Here is a 23,591-nt window from a genome sequence, read left to right as displayed (position 1 = left end):
ATACTCAGCACCACACCCAGAAATAATAACTGGCCGTGTAACCTTGAGCAAGTTACTTAACCCCAATTGCTTAAAAAAAAAGAAAAAAGAAAAAAAATTCAGGATATAAACAATAATGCTAGATAATTCAGAAATTAATTTGTCCTGTAGCAATTGTAGAAGACATTATAGAGAAAGGATTGAGGGTAAGGAGGGCGGAAAGAATATGAGCTGACCCTTTGAGAGTAGGATTTCATTAAATAGAAGGGAAACAGAAAAGCATTCAAGGGATTGTGAGAAAAGATTTATGAGCAGAATATGTTCTGGAAAAAAGAGACAAACCTGACTAGGAGTCAGCAGATATATTGGGGAGAAGAAATAGAGAAGGTTGAAAAGTAGTTCTAACATTAGTCTGGTGACAGAGTATCAATGCCGTAGAAGTGGAGAAAGTATATAGGTAGGTAGATTAAAACTATTTAGGCAAAAGGATCATTTTTTGATGAGTATGTGCAAATATCCCTGCACAATGTCAAAATCAAATATTTCCATCCATCTCCATTTTTCTCCAACTAAACCCTTGCATCATTCTCATAGTTCCTAAAGATCAGGAAGAAGTGGAGTGAAGTAATAGGGAACATATTAGTCACTCCTAAAAGAGATGGGGGAGAATAGGATCAAGGGTACAAGTATAAGCTTTTTGCTGTCAATGAGGAAGATCATCAAATCCTCCGAGACTGAAGGGAAGGAGGAGAGAAAATAGGGGAGGACACAGAGGCTTTAATGTATCAAGGATCATAACTATAACATAGTTTGTAACCAATGACCCTTGTTTTCTCTTTGAAATATCAAGTGAATTTGGAACTCAAAACTTCAAATAAAAATGTTAAAAAAAAAAAAAAAGGAATATGAGGTGAGGTCCATCTTCTAAGGGGGCTTGAAGGTCTCAGGAATGGCTGACCACTTGGAAAGGGGTAAATATGGTTTGAAACAGCTGCTATGGAGTCAATCAGAGGTGAATAAATTGCTGTACAGTGATGAAAGTTCAGTGAAGTTCAGAAAGTGCTCATTTCCTGTGAACCTAGTCGTGATTCTACTCATGGAAAAAATATATTTCATCTTGGACCAATGTGAGATAAAGAGGAGTATGTATCAAATGGATGAAGACAGAAATCTTGAATTCAAAAGTTAAATTCCTATTTCACAGTGACTTTGGAGAACTGGCATTGAGTCATACCTCTTCAAGTATAAAGTGAAGCGAAAGACTAGACATAGAATACTAGGATCTAGATAACTAGAGCTATAAAAGACCTTAGAAGTAGACTAGTCTACCCACCCACCCCTTTCTCCTCTCCCCCTTTACAGATAGGGAATCTAAAGCCTAGAGAGGTTAAATAACTTGCCCAAGATCACACAGATAAGAAAGGATAGAATCATAGTTCTAATTCAGGTTTGGTCACTATTTTGGTCTCATTTTTTATCCTACTTGTTCTGTTTACATTTGTTTAGCAAAAAGGCAGAATTGTTGCTAGCTATTTGTGGTGCAGTCAAAAACACACTAGCTTTGAAAAACCGAGACATGGGCTTCATTCTAGTTCAGCTGCTTATACACTGTCTGAAGTCAGACGTTATTATTTAACTGCTCTGAGTCTTCATTTCTTTATCTGTTTCTTTTCTTTTAAATAGTATTATATATTTTTTCCAATTACATGTGAAGAAATTTTTAACATTCATTTTTTTTTGTCTTTTTGGAGGCGGGAAGGAAGGGCAATTGGGGTTAACTGATTTGCCCAAGGTCACACAGCTAAGTAAATGTTAAGTGTTTGAGGCCAAATTTGAACTCAGGTCCTCCTGACTCCAGGGTCAGTGCTCTATTCACCATGCCACCTAAATGCTGCAACATTCATTTTCTATAAAATTTTGAGTTCCAAATTTTTTCCCTCCTTAGATGGTAAGCAACTTAGTTGGTAAAGCATCTTTAACTTCTGGGATTTGGTGATAATACATAGAAATGCTTATGATTTATTTAGGTTTATTTTACATTTTATAGCTTGCTAAAGTTAATTATTTCAAGCAGTTGTTTAGTTAGTTTTCTAGGATGCCCTAAGTATACCATTATATCATCTGCAAAGAAATATAGCAACAACCAACTACCAACCAATCAACCAAGATCACTGAACATGAATAGACACAGGGCTTGGAGCTTAGATTCATTATGTATTTATGCCCTGTGTCATCTTGTACAATTTATTTGTCTCTGACATCAATTAATCAATCAATAAGCATTGTTTGACTCCTTATTATGTGCTAAGGGCCGGGAATAAAAAAAAAGGGGAAAAAAAGCAAAAACAATCCCTGCCTTCAAGGAACTTACATTCTAAATGGGGAAACAACAAAAAATGGCAGTAGTTCTTTTCTTTGCAAAATGAGGAAGGGTTAAACTAGTTGGCCTCTAAGGTTCCAGTGAGACCAAAACGTACAATCCTTTGGCCTATGTGAGCTCAAAATTCCATGATGTTTGACTGGTCTCTCACTTGTCTCCTATGATTGCCCTGAAAAAGTCAAGGAAAAGGAAAGTTCTTATTTCTTTGCTGCTCTCCTGTCATTTTCATCTGTGAACATTGCTACAGATCCAACAGTCATTCTAAGTTTCCAAGCAATACAACACAAACATCTGGCTCTAGTTCACATTCTTGGACTATTTCAGGTTTAATATACTCTGTGTTCTGCTCAAGTTGTCCTATTTGCTATTTTATGGCCTCAGCTCTCCATCTTCTGCTACTTTGCTTTGAACAGGTTTTTTCCCATACCAGGAAAGTACTTTCTTCCTCAACTTTGCCTTCTATAAGAGCTAATAATTATAAAGGCTAACATTTATATAGTGCATTCAATTTTACAAAGCAATTTGTATCTATCTGATCACTACAACAGCCTTGTGAGGGTAGGCATTATCATTATTCTTCTTTTACAGATGAGACTAAGTCTCAATAAGTATTTCTTATTTTTATTCTTTTGATTTTGTTTTATTTTTTCTTAATGTCTTATAGAGTAATTAGCTTCTATTTCCTCCATTCTAATTTTTAAGTAATTATTTTTTAATTGCTTTTTTTGTACCTTCATTTGTATCTGGTTAATTTTACTTTTTATGGAGTTGTTTTCTTCTGTGAATTTTTGTGCTTCTTTTACCAAGCTGTTAACTCTTTTTTTCTCGTATATTTTCCAACTTTTCTTGTACCCATCTTATTTTATTTTAAAAATCCTTTTTCAAGCTCTTCCAGCAGGACTTTTTGAGTTTGAGACAAATTCATATTTTTATTTAGGGCTTTCTTTGCATGTAAGCATTTTGACATTGTTGTCCTCTTTGAGTTTGTGTTTTAATCTTCCTCCCTGTTACCATAGTAGCTTTCTATGGTGTTTTTTTTTCTCATTTTACAACCTATTTCATGACTTTTAAAATTGAACTATACTCCTTGGGCATAAGGAGGACTGTCCCAAGCTTCTCGTACTGGGAACAGGGGCCTCATCCATGACTTGCTGCATCAGGCCCCTCTGGGGCTGGCAATTCAACTGTTGTGCTTAGACCACTTGGACTAATCCCACATGTTGCACTGGGGTTTCCAGGGCTAGCAACCAGGGCAGGAGACATGCCAGCTAGTCTGCTGTGCCTCTGGGCTGCTGAGCTAGGACCACAGGGTTTTGGTTGCTAATCTGTGCTGGGGCTAAGGGCTCCCACTGGCTTGCCTGGCCACTGCCTGCTCTTTTCTGCACTCCCTTTTTACCCAAATAAGACAGACTTTCCTTCAGCCCTTCTAAGCTATCTTGGGCTGGAAAATTATTTTATCCCATCCATTTGTGCTTCCTGTTGCTCCTGAATTCATTTTGAGATTTTATTTCAAGTTGTTTCAAAGGAAACTAGGGAGAGTTTAGGCAACTTCTTGTCTCTTCTCTGCCATCTTGGCTCTGCTTCCCCCACCCATATTCCCTTATCCCTCAATAAGGAGGGGTGAATGTGATGACCTCAATGTCCTTTACAGATCTTAGTGTATAACCTACATGATTATAATGATGGAGTCCTGGCACTACAGTAACGACCAACTTTTAACTCTGCTTTAGTTTCTACACTTTATCTTATGGCTTCAAATATCACAACACCATGATCTCGTTAGAGTCGTGTAATAAAGGATAATGGAAAGACATGGCTGGTATAAAAAGGGTGAAACAATAAAAGTCCAGAATATTTAATTAAAGGGATGGTCAGCTACGATCTAGAAAATGAAGCAGTTATGACAAAGACATTGCTTCATCAGGAACAGATCACACCAAACTAAATCTTACTTTCTTTTTGGCAAGTTACCCATCAACTAGATAAGGTAAACATTGTAGCTAGATTTGAAGAAAGCATTTGATAGATGCTCTCATGCTATTCTTGTGGAAAAGATATAAAGATGTGGGGTGAACGATAATACAGATATAGATTTGGAGCTACTTGAATAGCAGGCACTTAAGTAATATTAAGGGTCATCAGTTAAATTGAAGAAGGTCTGTAGCAGAGTGTCAACAAGGAATCTGTGTTTGGTCCTCTCCTGGTTTTCATCAATTCCATCAAGAGTTAGTCACCAAGCATCTATTAAGTACCTACTATGTGTCATTATGCTTAGAACTGGGATACATAGAGATGTAAAAACAATTTCACTTACTGATTGAGGATTAAGTACCTACTATGTGCAAGGCACTGTGCTAAGTTCTAGAAATATAAAAAAGGCAAAATGCGGTGTCCTCACCATCTGACAGATGAGATAACATGAACAGAACTATGCGTGTATGCATATATATGATAAATAGAAAATAATCAGGAGAGGGAAGGCATTAACACTAAATGAGATTAGAAAGGGCTTCTTATAAAAGGAAAGATTTTAGTTGGGATTTACAGTAAGCCAGGGAAACCCAAAGACAGAAATGAAGAAAGAGGCCATTCCAGGCATGGGGCACAGCCAGAGAAAATGCTGAGAATCAAAGAGTGTCTCAATTAGTTACAGCTAATAAGAATTGCCATTGGAAGAGTACTGAATTCGGCATAATAAGATTTTATTAAGTCCCACTCTTACTTCCTGCATGATTCTGAGTAAATCACCTAACTTCTCTAGGCCTCAGTGTTCTCAGTTGTGAAATGAAGGGATTGGGACAAGCAACTTCTAATATCTCTCAGAGTTCTAGATCTCTAGTCCTATGATGCTATGAATATGGAAATACTGCTGTTATGGTTAAAACATATCTGGAATATTGTGTTCCATTCTTGGCGCTACACTGTAGGATTATCATTGATATACAAGTGAGAATCTAGAGAAGGACAACCAAGATGGTGGAAGGTCTCAAGTGTTTCACCCACAAAAGATCAGCGGCTCTTGGGGGGACTTATGGATACTTAGCCTAGAGAAAAAGAAAACTTAAGAAGGGAATAACTGTCTTCAAGTATGTAAAGGGCTACCATGTGCAAGAGAGATTAGACTGCCTCTGCTTAGTGCCACAGGAGAAACCTTTGAAAAATTGGTGGAAGTTCCAAAGGGGCCAATGCAGATGATGTACAGTAAGGAGAACTTTCTAACTATTATAGCTGCTTATTCAAAAGTTAGAATGGGAGGTAAGGGATCACCTTTCCTTGGAAATCTACAAGAAAAAAAAATGAATGGCTATTTAATGGACATGTTGTAGAGCAAAGTGTGGTCCCTGGACCCACTGAGGTTCCCAAGACTCTTGAAAGATCAAAATTACATTCATAACAATACCAACACATTGTTTGCTTATTATAATACTCTGCCCTTTTCCACCTGCTTACCTGTGTAAGGCCAGATTTTCTTAAAATTCTCAACCAAAACTGACTGTAGAAACAGACATGAGAAACCTTCTAACTTCTACTAACCCAAGCATTAACAAGATTTGAAAAAAATGTAAAATATTGCCACTCTTCATACTATTTTTTGGGGGGGAGGGATATAGTTGTTTTCATTTTTTAAAGTTATGTCTACATATAACAGGTTTATTATTATTATAAGTGAATTAACACATCTTTTTAAAACGTATCAGTTTTAATTTTTAGTGCGTTAAATATCAATAGATATTTTTATATATCTATACATAAACATCAAAAGTTTTTTGAGATCCTGAGTAAAGGGATACTGAGACTAAAAAATGTGAGAACTGCTAATGCAGTGAATTCTTTCACAACTGTGAGCTAGATGAAAAGATCACTGATGTTCCTTCCAACACTGAAATTTTTGATTCCATGACAATCAGTGACTGAAAAAGTAGAATCAAAATCTTAATATTGTTTTTCATTCATGTTCAAATATTTGCTGTTGTCTCACATGTACATACTGACTACAAATACATAGCATTACAAAATTTAAAGTTATATACCTTCACCTTGGCAGTGCTCTCTCCATGTATTTAAGCTGGCATTCAGTCCTACCATTTCTATCTTAAATTTCACCGAGTTGCTTTTACAAGTCTTCAGAAAATCTTCCAGTTTTGTTATTCCAGAATGAAAATTCTCTTTCATTTCCCCTTCAATAGAAGATGCGAGGTTTTTCCATCGCTCACTTTCTTTCTGTTCTTCTTTGGCAAGGAGTCGATTGCTGTTTTCTTTGATAATGATGTCAGCTTTACTCTCCTACCAATACATTCAATAAATTAATGAGTTAATTAAAAGCCTATTATGTGCCACACATAGTGATAGTCACTGGGGATACAGTGAAAAAAAGTGAAATGATCCTTGCCCTCAATGAGCATGCATTCCATTGGAGAGATAATATATAAATATGTAGATGTGCAGAAAAGATGCAAGATAATCTTAAGGTGAAAGAAACTAGCAGTTGGCAGAATCAGGAAAGGGCTCTTACAGAAGGTGAAGTTCCAACTGACTTTTAAAGGAAACTATGGATTCTAAGGATAGCTTGGTAGCACACTGAGTAGAGCACCAGGCCTGGGATCATGGAAACCTGAGTTCAAATCTGACCCCAGGCACTTACTAGTCATGTGACACAAGTCATTTAACTTATGCTTGCCTTAGCTTCCTCTCTATAAAATAAGAAGGAAGACCATTACCAGTTATATCATTGGACTCCTAACTCAGCCTAGATTCCATGGCCATCTTTCCACTATACATTTGTCCTTGTTTTACCATTCTTACCCTATTATTCCCTATGCCTTGAGCATTCCCTAGCATCTATATTCTCTGCTCCTACTGCAAGGCTCGTGACCGCCACTGTCACAGATCCAAGCAAGTCCAGTACAAATCTGGACAATCTAGCTTTTGCTGAACAAATCAACAAAATTATCTTTTTATCAATCAGTCAATAAGCATCCTCACCAATAGTTTGGCCTTTGACAATTAATTCCTTAACCCATGAAACAAAGTCTAAAAATGACACTGAATTCTCATGTGTCCTTCTAATTCAGCAGTGGCATTAGTGAAGTGATGGAAAACATGGTAGCATTTGATAAGAATCCCAAACAATTTAGACAGCCAATAAATATCAATTTTACAGCTAGGTTGCTAGTAGCCACTTTTGTCCTATTTTATGATGAGATATTCTGTCATCAATATATAAAGTAGCATGCTACATCACACAGAGAGAGATAAAGTCAGAGGTTACACCCTGCCTCTAATACTAACTATATTTCACTGGGCAAGTAATTAACAGTTGTCAACAGGTTGAAATCTTCAGTTTCTAGGGGAAGTTCCCACCCCTCTGATTCTAGATAAAAATAATATAAGGAAAACTAACAACAATTTCTTTAACCTTAGTTAAAGTTACATTTTTTAATCCAGTCCCATAATTGCTCAATCCCCAAATTCTCAATATATTAAATTTATCTTAGAATGTGGCTAGATTTTCAAAGAAGTAAAACATTAAAAATGCAAATATAGTCCCACCTAAGAAAGAAAATCATGGACAAGCAAAAAACAAAGAACCTCTCAATACTGGATAAGGGTCAAGGAGAAAAACACATAAAAGGTATTATAATGATAAGCATTAAATAAAATGGTTTTATAATTCGTACATGTGATTTTTTGTTCTTCTTTGCTGCAACAAAATCATTCTTTGGTGCAACAGATTGAGTTACGATGATTTTGGAAGTAGTGCCTTCTATAGAGTTTCCAAAAAGCTGTTGAAAAGTCTGTAACTTTTGTATTGCTTTGCGACCATTATCAGATTTTCCTTTAAAAAAAGATTTAAGACAGTAAACATTATTTATTCATTTACTAACTTGTGTTTTAACAACAACCTTTTTCCAACCCACCTTCCTTACCCTACACACACATACATATACAGTGGGGCTTATTTCATTTTTCAAATAGTAACATATATATACCAATCCTAGATTGCCAACCATAACTGCCAGATTCTCTGAATTAATTGGGGGGGGGAGGGGATGTGGTTAGGTTCAGGTAGATGCCTGTTAATAAAACTAGCTTGCCACCTGCTTGATTTTGATTTCAGGCAACAACTTCCTTTGGACTAAGAGTTTCATCACCTCTAAAATGATGTGGGGAAGGGGCAGTGGTTTCTGAGGTCCCATCTAGTTCTAGATATATGATCTGATAAGGATATAAATATAAATGCCAAGTCTTAGGATTATAGCTCTAGACCTGTAAAGAACCTCAGTGTTCATCTAATCCAACCCTCTCTTTTTACAGATGAGGAACTGAGAACCGGAAAGGTTAAGCAACTTCCCTAATGTACACCAGATAGTAAATATCAGAATGGGGAAGAGGGATGTAAACCCCAGATTCCAGAGTTTTTAATGGACTCTTTCCACGGTACCACCCCATCTCCCTCTACTAACAATATAATCAACTATATAAGTCAATGACATTAAAGAATGATACATTTAATAGACTGTGTGATTGTTAGACTACAAGGTTTTAATCAGGCTTTGAAGGTCAATTTCATAGATTCCATGACGGGAAAGGATAATTTTTCCCACATTCTTATGGTGTAGAGGGAAGAAACTGAGCCCAGTGGGGAGACCAGGATTCAAACCTAAAATCTCCAAAACCAAATCTAATGTGCTTTCTATCATCATGCTATTAGCCCATATCAAATAAGTCATTTAACTTGATTGTCTTTAACATGTTCTGGATATCATAAATTTCTGTGTCACAAATATTTTATGCAAAGAAAATAGATATCTTTACACCAATGTTCAACAAATCTGTGTTGTTTAATGTAAAGAATGCTGACTTTTGTGTCCAGGATCTGGGTTTTAACTGCAACTTTGCCACTTACTGGCTTTGTGACATTAAGAGAGTTATTTCCTTTCTTCAGTCTTTAATTTCTTCATCTATAAAAATGAAAGAACTGGATAAAATAATCTCTATCTCTTTTCACACTTTATCTGTATTCAGAGTAGTATGCACATCTGCATATAGAAAGGGCCATATAGAAAGGGCAAAGAATTTCTGCAATCAATCAACAATCATTTATTAAGTGCCTACTGTGTGCCAGGCATTGTGTCAGGCACTGGGGTTACAAGACAAAAGTGAAATGGTTCACACGCTCAAGGAGTTTCCATTGTATCAGGGGAACAAAATATGTACAAGTATGTAAGAATAAATATATGCACATGTATTTGTGTGTAAATATCTGTGTATGCATATATGTACATGCACATGTATATGTGTATTCATGTATGTGTATACATGTGTATGTAAAATGCAAAATAGACAACAATAGACTTGATAGGGCGCTGTACTAACATCTGGGGTGGGGGATATAAGTGGGGCAGAAGGTGATCAGGAAGACCTCATATAGAAGATTGATCTTGAGCTGAGTCTTAAAGGAAACCAGAGACTCCAAAAAACAAAGGTGAGAGAAAGGTATGGAGAGCATACCAAGCATGGAAACAGCCAGTGTAAATTCAGGTAGCAAAAAATGGATTGTTGTGATTGAGAAGCAGTCAGAAAGCCAGTTTGACTAAACAGTAGACTGCATGATAAGGAATAATATTTATTAAAGATTGTAAAGATACATTGAGGCCAAATTGTGAGGGCTTTAAATTCCAAAGAAAGGGGTTTGTATTTGCTTTTAGAGACAACCAGGAACCTTTGGAATTTCTGAGTAGGGGAGTGGACCCAATTTAGCATAAAGCATATCATTCACCTTCAGAATCACAATTGTATTAGGATTGGAATAGGCCCTTCATACCCATGCTACATCAAAGGTAACAGCTCAATTTATTTCAATTAAAACACATAGCTCACCATTTGTAAAACACTTTGTCCTCTCATAATGGTCACTAAGAGGCTTATGAGAATGCCAGTGCACAAGTTCATGAAACTCCTTGTATTTGACCAGGGAAGTTACAACTGGGTCATCACTAAGAGATATAAAATACATATAATTTTAAGAGTATGTCCTCAGAGCACAATGATCTCTGAAGTATTGCAGCATTTTAGTAGAATGAGCATATATATATATATATATGAAGGCATGTCATCCTAAGACCATAAACAAGGACACCACAAGCATTTCCACCTAGAAATGCTCATATCTCATTCATTCATATTCAATTCAATAAGCATTTATTAAGTGTCTGGTATGTGCCAGACACTAAGCTTTGTGAATACAAAGGGAGGCAAAATATAGTCCTTGCCCTCAAGGAACTTACAACCTTAAGGGCAAACAACTATATACAAAATAATAGGAAATAATTAAAACAGGAAAAGCCCTTGAATTAAGAAGGGTTAAAGAAGACATCATGATTGTTGAAGGTGGGATTTTAGTTGGGATTTAAAGGATACCAGGGAGATCAGTACTCAGAGTGGGAAAGGGAGAGTGTTCCAGGCATGGGGAACAGACATTCATATTCACTGACAGAAACAGGAAAATCAGTCATTAATTGAAGAAGTATTTATATGCTACTATAGGCACACCCCTCTAGTAAGTGTGACATTCAGCCTCTTACCTGCTTAGAAAAGGCACCTGATCCAGGGTGTCTCCCACAAAGTTCCTAACTATTGGTGATGTCACTGGAATAAAGCCCAAGTTAGGCATCTTTTCCTGAGATTCTTCTTGGACATAAGAGGAAGAAAAGCAAATATGATATGAACAAACATCCAATATGGTAAGGTGGAAAGAACATTACATAATAATAAGTAGAATTTATTTAGGGGCAGCCAGGTGGCTCAGCGAGTAAGAGCACCAGCCCCAGTGTCAGGATGACCTGGGGATCAAATCCGGGCTAAGATACTTAGCACCACCACACCCAGAAACACCTGGCCATGTAACCTTGAGCAAGTTACTTAACCCCAATTGCTTAAAAAAAAAAAGGATTTATTTAGCCCTTTAAAGTTTGCAAAATTATTTGCCTATGTTATTTCATTTGATCCTCCCAGCAATCCTGTGAGATAAGTACTATTATTATCCCCATTTTCCAGCAGACTAAAACTGAGTGGTTAAGTTACTTGTAAAGTTGGAAGATTTCATATTCAGTCCCAGCTAAGCTACTCTCTCATTAGTCAGTCAATAAGCCTTATTAGGAGCCTACATCATGTCAAGCACTATACCAGGAAGTGGGGATATAAAGAAAGGAAAAATGGGGGGGCAGAGGGGGGTAGGGGACACAGTGAATAGAGCACAAGCCCTGGAGTCAGGAAGACCTGGGTTCAAATCCGGCCTCAGACACTTAACACACACACACACATACACACACAAATAGCTGTGTGACCTTGGCAGGTCACTTGGCCCCAATTGCCCTGCTTTCCCCCCCTCCAAAAAGCCAAAAAGGCAAAAGACAGTCCCCCACTCTCAAAGACCTCACAGTGTAATGAGGGAGACAACATGAAAACTATGTACATGCAAGATATATTCAGGACACATTACAGATAATCAGTAGAAAGAAGGGACTAGCATTAAGGGGGGTGCTTCTTGTAGAATATGAGATTATAGCTGGGACAAGAAGGTAGAAATGAAGAAAGAGAGTATCCTTTTTTTTTTTTTGGAGGGGGGGTCGGGCCATTGGGGTTAAGTGACTTGCCCAAGGTCACACGGCTAGTTTTTTGTGTGTATGTGTCAAATGTCTGACACCAGATCCAAACCCAGGTCCTTCTGACTCCAGGGCTGGTGCTCTACTCACTGCGCCACCTAGCCACCCCAAAAGAGAGTATACTTGACATAAGAGACAGCCAGTGGAAAATCCTAGTCTGGACATAGAGTTTCTTGTGTAAGGAATAGCAAGGAGGCCAATGTTATTTGGATCCTAGATTTGGGAGTGGGTGGCCACAGGAAATAAGGTGTAAGATTGGAATGGTAGGAAGAAGGCAGGTTACAAAAAGTTTTGAATGCGAAACAGGAAGGGACTAGTTACTTTTATCCCCTGAATCCTCTGCTTCATCTGGAAAATGAGGTGGTTGGACCATTTCATTTCTAAGTATTCCTTATGGTTCTCTGCCCAGGTTTCCATATAGTATCTCTGCAATGGCTTCTTTAAAATTTTGTCAACAAAAATCTCGTGCAACTTGTAAAATTTCTATCGGATTTGCCAGAATATCTAGTCATTAATGGATTGTTTTTCCTCTATGATCTTAATCAGCAAGAGATTAATATGCACCTACAGCGGGATACACTCAGTTCTCCTATATATTCAGATTTCTAGAAAAAAATTAAAGAAAAGGGGCTTGGAAGTGGAGCAGTGAATATTGAGCCAAATCGTTTTATTCTCATTACACCAAACTTGATTTCATTTTTCTATGCCTGTAATATTTATTTATTATGTGTCTACATAGTCTTTGTCATTTACAAGAAGGAGCATTCTGACATGAAAGTAACACAATTACTTCTTTCATTAGTACAAGAACAAACAGTAGAAAAAACCTCCCAAAAATGTGACTATGCTCTTGGTGAACTTCAACAAATCATTTCATCACTGAACAAAAACCATGTCCCAATTGAATTCAATAAGTTTTTTTAAGCACTTAGTGCAAAGGATTCTTGAGGCACTGGGGATGCAAAGACAGGAACAACCCAGCCCTCCGGAAACTTATATTCTACTTGGGAAATATAACATGTGCACAGATAAAGAAGCATAAAATATAAGCAAAGGAAATTTGAAACAATTTGAAAGAGGAAGGAAGGACACTAAACCCTTGGGGGCATAAGCAATTTCTGTGTGCAAACGAAAGTGCTTAAGGGGAGATAAAAGAAACTTGGTTTCCCCTCCTAAAGGGCTTACTACCTAGGAACCTGAGGCTTGCACAACATGAACTGTATCATAAGCTTTATGAAAATTGTTTTTAAGGCCTTTTTGTCACAATAATGATATTAAGTAAAATTTAATTAAAAGATTAACAGTGGGGGGTTAAAAGTATGCCTGATTGTGCATAAAGGTTAAAAATGTTGTTTCCAAAAGGTTTTCAGCATTAGACTTGTTTAAAATTACTTTGGGGGCATATTACCTTTAATTGGTGAACTTTCGCTTTGAAGGAAAAGTTGGGTTGTAACTCGCAGAGGCAATGGTGGTCCTACATGAAACTCTCTGACCAGATGTGACACAGCACTCCACAAGTCTTTATAATCTTCCTCAATGACTTTTCCCAAGTCCAAATGTAAACCTATACAACCAAAAATAAATTTTAGGAGATGGGTATCATCTGTGCTATAAGTAACAATGAATTTGAAGAATTTGAAGGAACAGGGGAAATGATTATATAGACTGATAAAGAGTGAAAGTAAGCAGAAATAGGAAAACAATATAAAGACTTATTAAATGGAAAGGGGAGAGAGGGGGGAAGGGAGGGATGGGAAAAAGGAAGGAGAAGGGGAGAGAGAGGGAGGGGGGAGAGAATTTTTCTATGGATTTCAGGGCAGAGAGGAGAAACTGAACCTTAATTTCTTGCTCTTATAATCCATTCATTGAAGAAGTGAGGGAATATGGGTACAGAATGTTGAGTATACTCATAAGCTATCAGAAATGGCTAGTGTGTTGGTTGGTTTTACTGAACTGATTTTATATCTTTTTTTAAGTGACAATTCACTGAATAAGGAGAAAATATTTGAGGATTCCATACAACAAAATGCATGAATATAAATAAATGAAAGTAAACAAATCAACAAAGGGGGGAATATTTGATGCTGAAAACACAAGGCAAAAAAAAAAACACATTAAGGTAGTACCTTGAATGCTTTCTCTTTCATAGTAATAAGCAATATTCTTCCACAATGAGTCATCATTTATATCACAAATATGAGTTAAATCCACATTCCATGTTTCTGAACTATCCAAATTCCTTAGAACAAAAAATTCACACCACTTTTTCTGAAATAGAAAATAAATTGTCAATTTTTTTTGTTCTTTTTAAAGGCAGATTAATAGAATTCTCTTCTCTCTCTGTCTCTCTTGGTCTCTCTCTGTCTCAGTCTTTCTCCCTCTCTCTCTCTCCTGGGCCTAAAATTTATCAGTTATACAGAATTCCTAGGGATAAAACTCCTTCTACTAATGTAAATCAATACCTATTCTGAAACTTAGATTCTCAAAAAGTTGCCTGAGATACTGAGATGTAAATTAACCTTCCCAGAGCCATAAATCCTATTCCATATCAGAGATAGGTCTTGAATTCAGGTCTTGCAAAATCTGTGACCAGCTTTCTATCTGCTATATCATATTGATTCTAAGGATTATCTAAATTCTGTGCTAAAAGAAGGCACAAGCAAGAATAGTAACTTGCTAAAAGCTATTTATGTATCTTTTAAATTATCTCTCCTGGATCTATTTTCCAGGTCAGTGTTTTTTCCAATGAGATTGTCTTCAATTTTTTTCATTCTTTTGGTTCTGTTTTATAATTTATTGATCACTCATAAAGACAATAACTTCTCTTTGTTCCATTCTAATTTTAAGGAATTATTCTCTTCAGTGAGCTTTTGGGTCTTCTTTTCCATTTGGTTAGTTCTGCTTTTTAAGGCATTCTTCTCATCAGCTTTTTGGACCTCTTGTCATTTGAGGCAGTCTATTTTTAAGGTGTTATTTTCTTCAGTATTTTGGGGGGTCTCCTTTAGCAAGCTGTTGACTCATTTTTCATTATTTTCTTGCATCACTCTCATTACTATTCCCAATTTTTTCCTTGGCTTTTCTTACTTAATTTTCAAATTCTTTTTTGAGCTCTTCCATGGCCTGCAGCCAATTCATATTTTTCTTGGAGACTTTTGATGCAGGAACTTTGACTTTGTTGTCTTCTTCTGGTTGTAGGTTTTGATCGTCTTTGTCACCAAAGTAATATTTTATAGTCTGACTTTTCTATATTGTTTGCTCATCTTCCCAGCAAAATACTTGAATTTCTTTGTCAAGGTAGGTCTCTGCTTCTAGTGGAGATGGGGTTACTGTCCCAGGCTTCAGAGATTTAGTATCAGCTACTTGATTCCCCACCATCTGTGGGCCCAGAGCTCTGGAAACAGCTGCTACTGCCACTGCCACCACCTCCTCCACCAACTCAGGGCTGGGGCCAGACCACACTCCTCTTTCACCCAGTTCCCACAGAGTTTTCCCACTGACCCTCTATTCTGTCTTTTGTGTTTGTGGATTGAGAAACCTGGAAACTGCCACAGCTGCCAGTGAGCTAGTTCCCTGAGGCCTACTCTGGCCCTGTCTATGCCAGCACAGCTCATGCCACACTGCACTCTGCTTCCATTCCAGTGAGATGTATGCTTTCTATCAGCCTTCCAGGTTTTCTTAAGCTATAGATTTACTTCATTCTGTCACTTTGAGGGTTCTGTGGATTCTTTAAAATTTGTTTAAAGTCATTTTTACAGGTATTTGGAGGGGTTGGGGGAAGAGCTCAAGAAAGTCTCTGCTCTTACTCTACCATCTTCACTATTTATGTATCTTAATAGGAACTGCCATAGTGTAGTGATAAGAATGCTGACCTTACAATCAAGAAGGATGAGTTTGAACTTTGCCCATGACCATTATTATTTGTCTGATCATCAAGTCAATTACCCAACATGAACCTCAGTACCCCTGTCTTTGAAATGAGGTTGGTAATAGTCTCTATGGTATTAAACTCAAAAGTTAAAAGGATGAAATGAAATTAGATACATAAAGATCTTTGCAAATCTTTAAGTAATGTCAACTAATATTATTGATAAAAAACTATACATCTATATTAAGAATCAATGAAGCAAAACACATTTATTAAGCATGTAAGTGCTACTGTGAGATTCTGTGTCAAGTTTTGAGGATACAAATAAAAGAGCAAAAACCATCCCTGCCCTCAAAGAGCTCGTATTCTAATGGAATAGGTAGGGGGGTAAAGCAATACTGTCCAGAAATATCCCATGTGACTCTTTGCCTTGAAGAGAAGAATCATAGGATGGTAACAGGATTTAAGAGTTGGAAGGGACCTACCTTGAAGATCAACTAGCTCAACCTCCTGATTTTAGAGATGAGGAAACTAAGGTGCATAGAGGTGAACTCATTAATCCTTCATCACACAGTGCATTAAATCATCAACCATTCCTTGCACCCTAGTCTCAAATTCTACTACTCTTTCCAGCAAGCTATGCTTTCTCTGCTTAGACCCTGGCCCCATTCTACTCATCACATCCAGGAAAAATATTGTAACCAGGCAAAGTAGAGAATTCTCCATAAATAAATGGAATCCACATGGCCTATACCGTGTTTCCCCGATAATAAGACCTATCCCGAAAATGAGCCCTCCCCTTACTGTGTAAGATTCCTCTAAAATAAGCCCTCCCCCGAAAATAAGCCCTATTGAGATTGTTACTGTAGTGAAGGTGATCCCCTGTGCTACACGCTACATTACGGTACCCTCTGTATGCACCATCCCCCCCTCCCCCCGGTGAAACACATTCCACGCTCCGAGCTGCATCCAATCAGAGCTGCAGCAGTGAGCGCGTCATCCTGTTCTTCCCCAGTGATTTGCTTGCTGGCGCCATTGAGAGCAGTGCTGCAGAGGAGAGCTGAGGCAGGACAACATAAAAACCCGGTATGTAAGCGGGAGTGAGGGAGCATGATGGAGGATAAAAAGGGCATGATGGAGGAAAAAAGAAGAATTCAGGGGGCATCATGGAGCGAAAAGAAGGACTGATGGTCATAATTTTATTATTCTGTCTGTTTTGACCCCCAGACATGAGTACAAAAAGGAAGAGCTATACTGTTGAGTATAAAAAAGCAATTGTAGAGGAGTCACGTGGCAAGAATCTTGCAGTTTTCTGTAAAGAAAAACTTTTGGATCTTCGAATGGTCAGAAAATGGAGAGCAGATTATAATAACCTCAATCAACAGGTGGATGAGGGAAATGGGAAAAGCGCAGGTCTGGATCAGGTCGGCAGCCCTTATATCCTGACTTGGAGATCCTCATTGGTGAATGGATTGCTGACAGGAGAGCAAAGGCCTTGGTTGTGCGCAGGGCTGATATTCAAGCATTTGCCCTTTCAATGGCACCAGAGTTTGAAATGGTCTCAGAAGGATTCAAAGCATCACAACACTGGTTGGACGGTTTCCTTCAATGGTATGAACTGTCCCTAAGAAGATCAACACTGTTTAAGCTGGAAGATGCTGAAGTTATTAAACGTGCACTTGCATTCAAGTCCTTTATTGATAGGATCGACATTTCCAAATACCAAACCTGCAATATGATTGCTATGGATGAAACTGCAGTGTTTATGGGACAAGGATCTCAAACAACAATTCCTCACAGGGGTGCAATGTCAATCTACTTTCCCACCACTGGCTATGAAAGTGCATGGGTCACCTGTGTTTTGGCAATTCGTTTGGATGGAAAGAAAGCCACACCTCTAATCATCAGTAAGGGCAAGAAAGATAAGATTGAACGTGTATCTGGCATTAACATTCTTGAAACTGAAAAAGCCTGGTGTACACAAGCCGTTATAAGAAAGTGGGTTGATTTAATGCTGCCACTTGTTATGCGAGGTAACCAAAGAGGTCTGATAGTCTGGGATTCAGCCAGCACTCACCGCACTAAAGAAATGAAGAACTTCCTTGCAGAGAGAAGAATAGATCAAGTAATGATTCCTGCAGGAATGACTGCCTATCTTCAGACCCTTGATATTGCAATAAACAAGCCATTCAAGGACCATTTGCGCATGGAAGTCAATGACCACATTGAAAATAGAATGGAAAGAAATCAGCATGGAAACTTTGTGAAGCCCTGTCTGCAAGAAGTCGTGACTTGGGTGAAGAAGTCATGGGATAAAATTACTGACAGCTGTGTTGCCAAGGCACTACGAGCAGGTTACCTGGACAAGACATATTTATTTAAAGAGAGCTATATTGCTGGACATGACAGATTGGGTCCACTTCTTCTGAAGGAAATGGAGGCGCAAGACATCCAGGATGGAATTCAGGGTATGGACACTTATGACGATGTTGTTGAAGAAGATGACATGATCATTATTGAATAAAGGTACATTTTTTTGTTCACATTTACCTGTTTATTAAAATTGCTTTCAATGTTCATTAAAATAAGCCCTCCCCTGAAAATAAGCCCTCTGGTGTTTTTCTGTCCAAAAAATTTAATAAGACAGTGTCTTGTTATTGGGGAAACATGGTAGTTACTTTTCTTTGTAAAAAAGAATTGTAAGGAATGGTCTGTAGACAATTATTGAAATTTAGAGATTGACTCAGTAACCTATTGTTCCCAGAACTGCTTATCAATCACTATTGGGGGAAAGCATTACTCAGTCTGTAACTTTGCATTACCTCATATTCATCACTTAATAAGTGAATAATCTCTACCTGTTTGTACCTGAAAATTGTCAAGTACTCCTGCCTGGGGAGGAGCTGAGAAGCCTGTCTCCTCTTTCTGTAAAACCATTGCTGGTCCCCAGTGATCAGTCTGTCAATGTGTTGCTACCTTGATAGACTTTAATAAACTTTTAATTCTCTTTGTGCTGAGTTTTGGCCCTTAATCATAGTGAAAGCCCAAACAAAGAATTTTCCTTTCAACACAGACCTATAACCAGCAATTTTGGGGCAGCCAGGTGGCGAAGCGAGCAAGAGCACCTACCCTGGCATCAGGAGACCTGGGATCAGTTCCGGCCTCAGATACTTGACACCCACACAAAATAACTGGCCATGTAACCTTGAGCAAGTTACTTAACCCCAATTGCTTTAAAAAAAACCAAGCAATTTTGATTTATGATTTATGAAATGCATTCCTCACTACAATTCTATAAAGTGGGTAATAACTAGAATAATTCATTCTGAAATCTTAAATCTTAGAAAACAAAGGCAACAACAACAAAAACCTCTTCTTATCCTTATGAATAGGAAATATTTGCCAAGAGGCTGATGCTGTCCAAATGGATCTATTTAAAAGTGTTTTCTAATAAGTACAAATAGAATAACAAGATAATATATTTCAAACTCCAATACTTTACCACTTTCAAGAATGTAGAAATAGAGTTTTTCCAGGAAGAAGTGATGAATCTGACACAAGCTCTCTGAGAAAGAGGCAAATGGAGCAGCAATATCACACTGAGGCAATACATTCTGCACAGATCTTCAACTTCCTCTAGTGATGCCAAATGTTTCTGAATAAAATCAAAAAATAATCAAGATTTAGTTCAGAGAATAGCAACAGAATAGTCATAAAACTGTCATGGAAGTATGACAGTTTTTCCATCTCAGTAGCACTCATCTGTTTCAAAATGTTATGTGAACATTTCAAATCAATCATGGTATTAAAAAGTTAGAGATAGATGGCAAAGATGGTGGGTAGAATACACAGATCATGAACTTTCCAAGGAACTTTTCTGAACATTTCAATCTCTGAACAGAAATCTTGACTTTGTAGTTGCTTGACAATAGGTTGTACCTGAGCCTGGAAAAGCTATTCCTTTATTAGACAATTCTAAAGCTTAATATAAGGAAGAACTTTCGAACAATTAGAGCTATTAATCTTTATAAGGCAATGAGTGTGCCCTCCATTACTGGAAGGATTCATTAACTGTATTAAGCTGTTAGGGAAATTGTTAAAAGAATGCCGACACTGGGGGGAAAGTTGAACAACATCAGGGGTTATTGACTTAGAATTCATGAATTTGCTTTTTTTATTTATATTTAGTATTTTGATAACAGTATTTCAATATAATTGATATCCATTGTAATCTTAGGTATGTTGTCCTATGCATTTAAAAGCATTACTCAGAGAGGAGTCCAAAGTTATCAAAAAACTGCCTTGGGGTCCATGTCACAAAAAAAAGTGCAATGAGTCCATGGACTACATGATCTCTAATCATTAAGCAACTCTAAACAGTCAATGATTCTCTCTCCTTTTTTGTTTTTTGTTTTTGTTTTTTTTGCTTTTTGAAGGGCAATTTGGTTTAAGTGACTTGCTCAAGGTCACACAGCTATTAAGTATTAAGTGTCTGAGGTCCTATTTGAACTCAGGTGCTCCTGACTTCAGGGCCAGTGCTCTATTCACTATGTCACCTAGCCACCACCCAGGCAATGATTTTTAAAGAAAAAGTAAACCTTAATAATTGCCAAGGATTGACAACTTAAAATGAGCTGAGGTAGCACCTCACAACCAACAAATTATCAAAAAGAATTTAAAGCAAAAAAACTCAGTTTTATAAAAGTTGTGGAAGACACCTAAACATAGCTGATGGAATTAAAAAATTATAGAATTTTGTGGTTCATGCTGTGGTTTGTAAAGAAATCTCACAGCACTTTGTAAAAATTACATAAATGGTCATATCCTTTCACCCAATAATTTTTGGTTAGAGATAAACACAGATTTTTTGATATTTTAAAGAGCTATTTTTAAAAATAAAATTTTATGTTTATTTTTAGTTTCCATCATTTATTTCCACAAGATTTTAAGTTACAAATTTTCTCCCCATCTCTCCCCTACACCAAAACAGCAATCCCACTGTATACCCCCTCTCCCAATCTGCTCTCTCCTATATCCTCCCCCATACCCCTTCTGACTTTCAGGTAGAACAAGAAGAATCTCCATCCCCAAGTATCTATATATCTTATTTCCCAGTTGCATTTAAAATAATTATATATGTATATATGTGTGTGTGTGTACATATATATATACACATACATATATATATGTTAAACATTTGATTTTAAAACTTTGAATTCCAGATTGTTTCCCTTCTTCCCTCATCACCCACCCTTACTGGGAAGATAAGCAATTCAATATAGGCTGTACATGTGTAGCTATGCAAAACATTTCCATAGGGGATATACTGTGAAAGACTGACTATATTTCCCTCCATCCTATCCCTCCCTCCACTTGTTCTATTCTCTACTTTGACCCTGTCCCTTTTCAAAAGTGGGTGCTTCTAAGTACCCTCCCCCCCAACCTGACCTCCCCTCCATCACCGCCCCATCTCATCCCCTTCCCTTTTACTCTCCTGTAGGGAGAGATACCCTAATTAGTGTGCATGTCATTCCCTCCCTAAGTCAAATTCCATGATAGTAAGGTTGACCGATTCTCTTTTGCCTTCCTATTCTTCCACTCCATTGTAACAGTTTTCCCTTGCCTCTTCTATATGGGATAATTTACCCCATTTTGTCTCTCTCCATCTCCTCTCATCATATTCCTCTCTCACCTCTCAATTTTACCTTTTAAGTATCATCCCTTTCTATTCAACTGATCCTGAGCCCTCTGTCTATGTATACCTATACACATATATACATACACTCACATATGTATTCATACACCCATGTAGACTCCTATATAGACATATATATGTATGTACATACACATATGCATATATACATATACATACATGTATATATATACATATATTTATATTCCCTTCAACTATCCTCATACTGAGAAAAGTTTCATAAGCTACAATTATTGTTTTTCCATGCAGGAATGTAAATAGTTCAACTTTGATAAATTCCTTATGAGTTCTTTTCCCTGTTTACCTTCTCATGCTTCTCTTGCTTCTTGTATCTGAATGTCAAATTTTCTATTCAACTCTGGTTTTCTCATCAAGAAAGCTTGAAAGTCCTCTATTTCATTGAATGATCATATTTTCCCCTGAAACATCATACTCAGTTTTGGTGGATAGGTGATTCTTGGTTTTAATCCCAGCTCCTTTGACCTCTGGAATATCATATTCCAAGCTCTTCAATCCCTCAATGTAGAAGCTGCCAGATCCTGTGTCATACTGATTGTGTTTCCACAATGTTCAAATTGTTTCTTCTTGGTGGTTTGTGATGAACTCCAGAACCTGGCTATAAAATTCCTAAGAGTTTTCTTTTGGGGATCTTTTTCAAGAGGTGATTGGTAAATTCTTTCAATTTCTATTTTACACTCTGGCTCTAAAATATCAGGGCAATTTTCCTTAAGAATTTCTTGAAAGATGATTTTTAGGTTCTTTTTTTATCATGGCTTTCAGGTAGTCCAATAATTTTTAAATTATCTCTCCTGGATCTATTTTCCAAGTCAGTGATTTTTCCAATGAGATATTTCACATTGCCTTCTATTCTTTCCGTTGTTTGGATCTGTTTAACAGCATCTTGATTTCTCTTAAAGTCACTAGCTTCCATTTGCTCCAATCTAATTCTGAAGGAATGATTCTCCTCAGTGAGCTTTTGAGACTCTTTTTCCATCTGGCAAATTCAGATTTTTAAGGCATTCTTCTCCTCATTGCTTTTTTGAGCCTCTTTGCTATTTGAGTTAGTTTATTTTTTAAGGTGTTATTTTCCTCAGTCAGTCTTTTGACTCTCATTTCATAATTTTCTTTCATCGTTCTCATTTCTCTTACCACTTTTTTTCCTCCACTTCTTTTATCTGCTTCTTAAGGTCCTCTATGACCTGTTAACCAGCTCGTATTTTTCTCTGAAGCTTTTGGTGCAGGAGTTCTGAGTTCACTATCTTCCTCCTGTTCCATGCTTTGATTCTTTTTGTCTCCAAAATAGGAGTCTAATGTTGGAATCTTCTGTTTGCTTTGCTTCCTTTGCCTGGTCATGTCACCACTCAATCACTTGACCCCTGGACTTTTTGTCACAAATAGGAATCTGCCACCAGATAGTGGAGCTTCATTCCAAACGCTGGGGTTTTCTCAGCTGCCTGAGATATTAATTGGATGCCCTCTCTAAAGCCTTCACATGCTCTGGCAAGCTGGTCACACACCCCAGGACCTCCACCCTAGACCGCAATCCAGATCCAAGCAAGAGCAATTACCCCTCAGACTGGTTTCTTGGTCCCCCTACATTCTGCAGGCCAGAGGCTGAAGCTGGTATGTGGCTGTGGGTGTCCAGGCAGCTCCTCAGTGACTTCTCACTGTGGGGCCAGAAGCCAATGCACTCCCAACCACTGGGTCCCAAAGTCCACACAGCATTGACCTCTCACTTTGTCCTTCACATCTATGTGTTGGTAATTCTGGAAACAGCTACTGCTGCTGGCGATCTGAAGTCCCTCCAGCTGGCAGCTGGTAAGGGCCACCCCTAGGCCCTCAGTCTCTGTGAGGCTGGAGTTGGCTCCCAGAGCACTGTGCTGGCCGATTCCTGACAGTCTGCTGGGCTGTCCTCAGTGGGAGGTTAGCTTCTCTGTGTCATCTTGTGGGTTCTGTAGCTCCAAAGTTTGTTCAGAGTCCCCTTTTACA

General features: G+C 37.7%; 1 protein-coding gene across 3 annotated transcripts in view; it reads right to left on the bottom strand.

The window, feature by feature from the left end:
* The window catches only part of LOC138168224 (probable ATP-dependent RNA helicase DDX60), a 177,548-nt gene that overhangs the window by 112,861 nt on the left and 41,096 nt on the right, over positions 1–23,591 (bottom strand). For 2 of the 3 annotated variants that reach the window (XM_069097259.1, XM_069097277.1), the window contains exons 8-14: positions 19,392–19,544; positions 14,151–14,292; positions 13,433–13,588; positions 10,945–11,050; positions 10,241–10,356; positions 8,038–8,195; positions 6,391–6,643 (exon numbers count right to left, since the gene is read on the bottom strand). In XM_069097259.1, coding sequence (XP_068953360.1) covers positions 6,391–6,643; positions 8,038–8,195; positions 10,241–10,356; positions 10,945–11,050; positions 13,433–13,588; positions 14,151–14,292; positions 19,392–19,544 — 1,084 coding nt within the window. The remainder of the gene's footprint in view (positions 1–6,390; positions 6,644–8,037; positions 8,196–10,240; positions 10,357–10,944; positions 11,051–13,432; positions 13,589–14,150; positions 14,293–19,391; positions 19,545–23,591) is intronic. The other variant, XM_069097269.1, reaches the window with a different exon arrangement.

This window comes from Petaurus breviceps, unplaced genomic scaffold (assembly GCF_028583685.1).
Source record: "Petaurus breviceps papuanus isolate PSGF00001 unplaced genomic scaffold, PetGlider_PUasm1.0 126, whole genome shotgun sequence".
NCBI lineage: Eukaryota > Metazoa > Chordata > Mammalia > Diprotodontia > Petauridae > Petaurus > Petaurus breviceps.
This window is presented reverse-complemented; position numbering and strand designations above follow the sequence as displayed.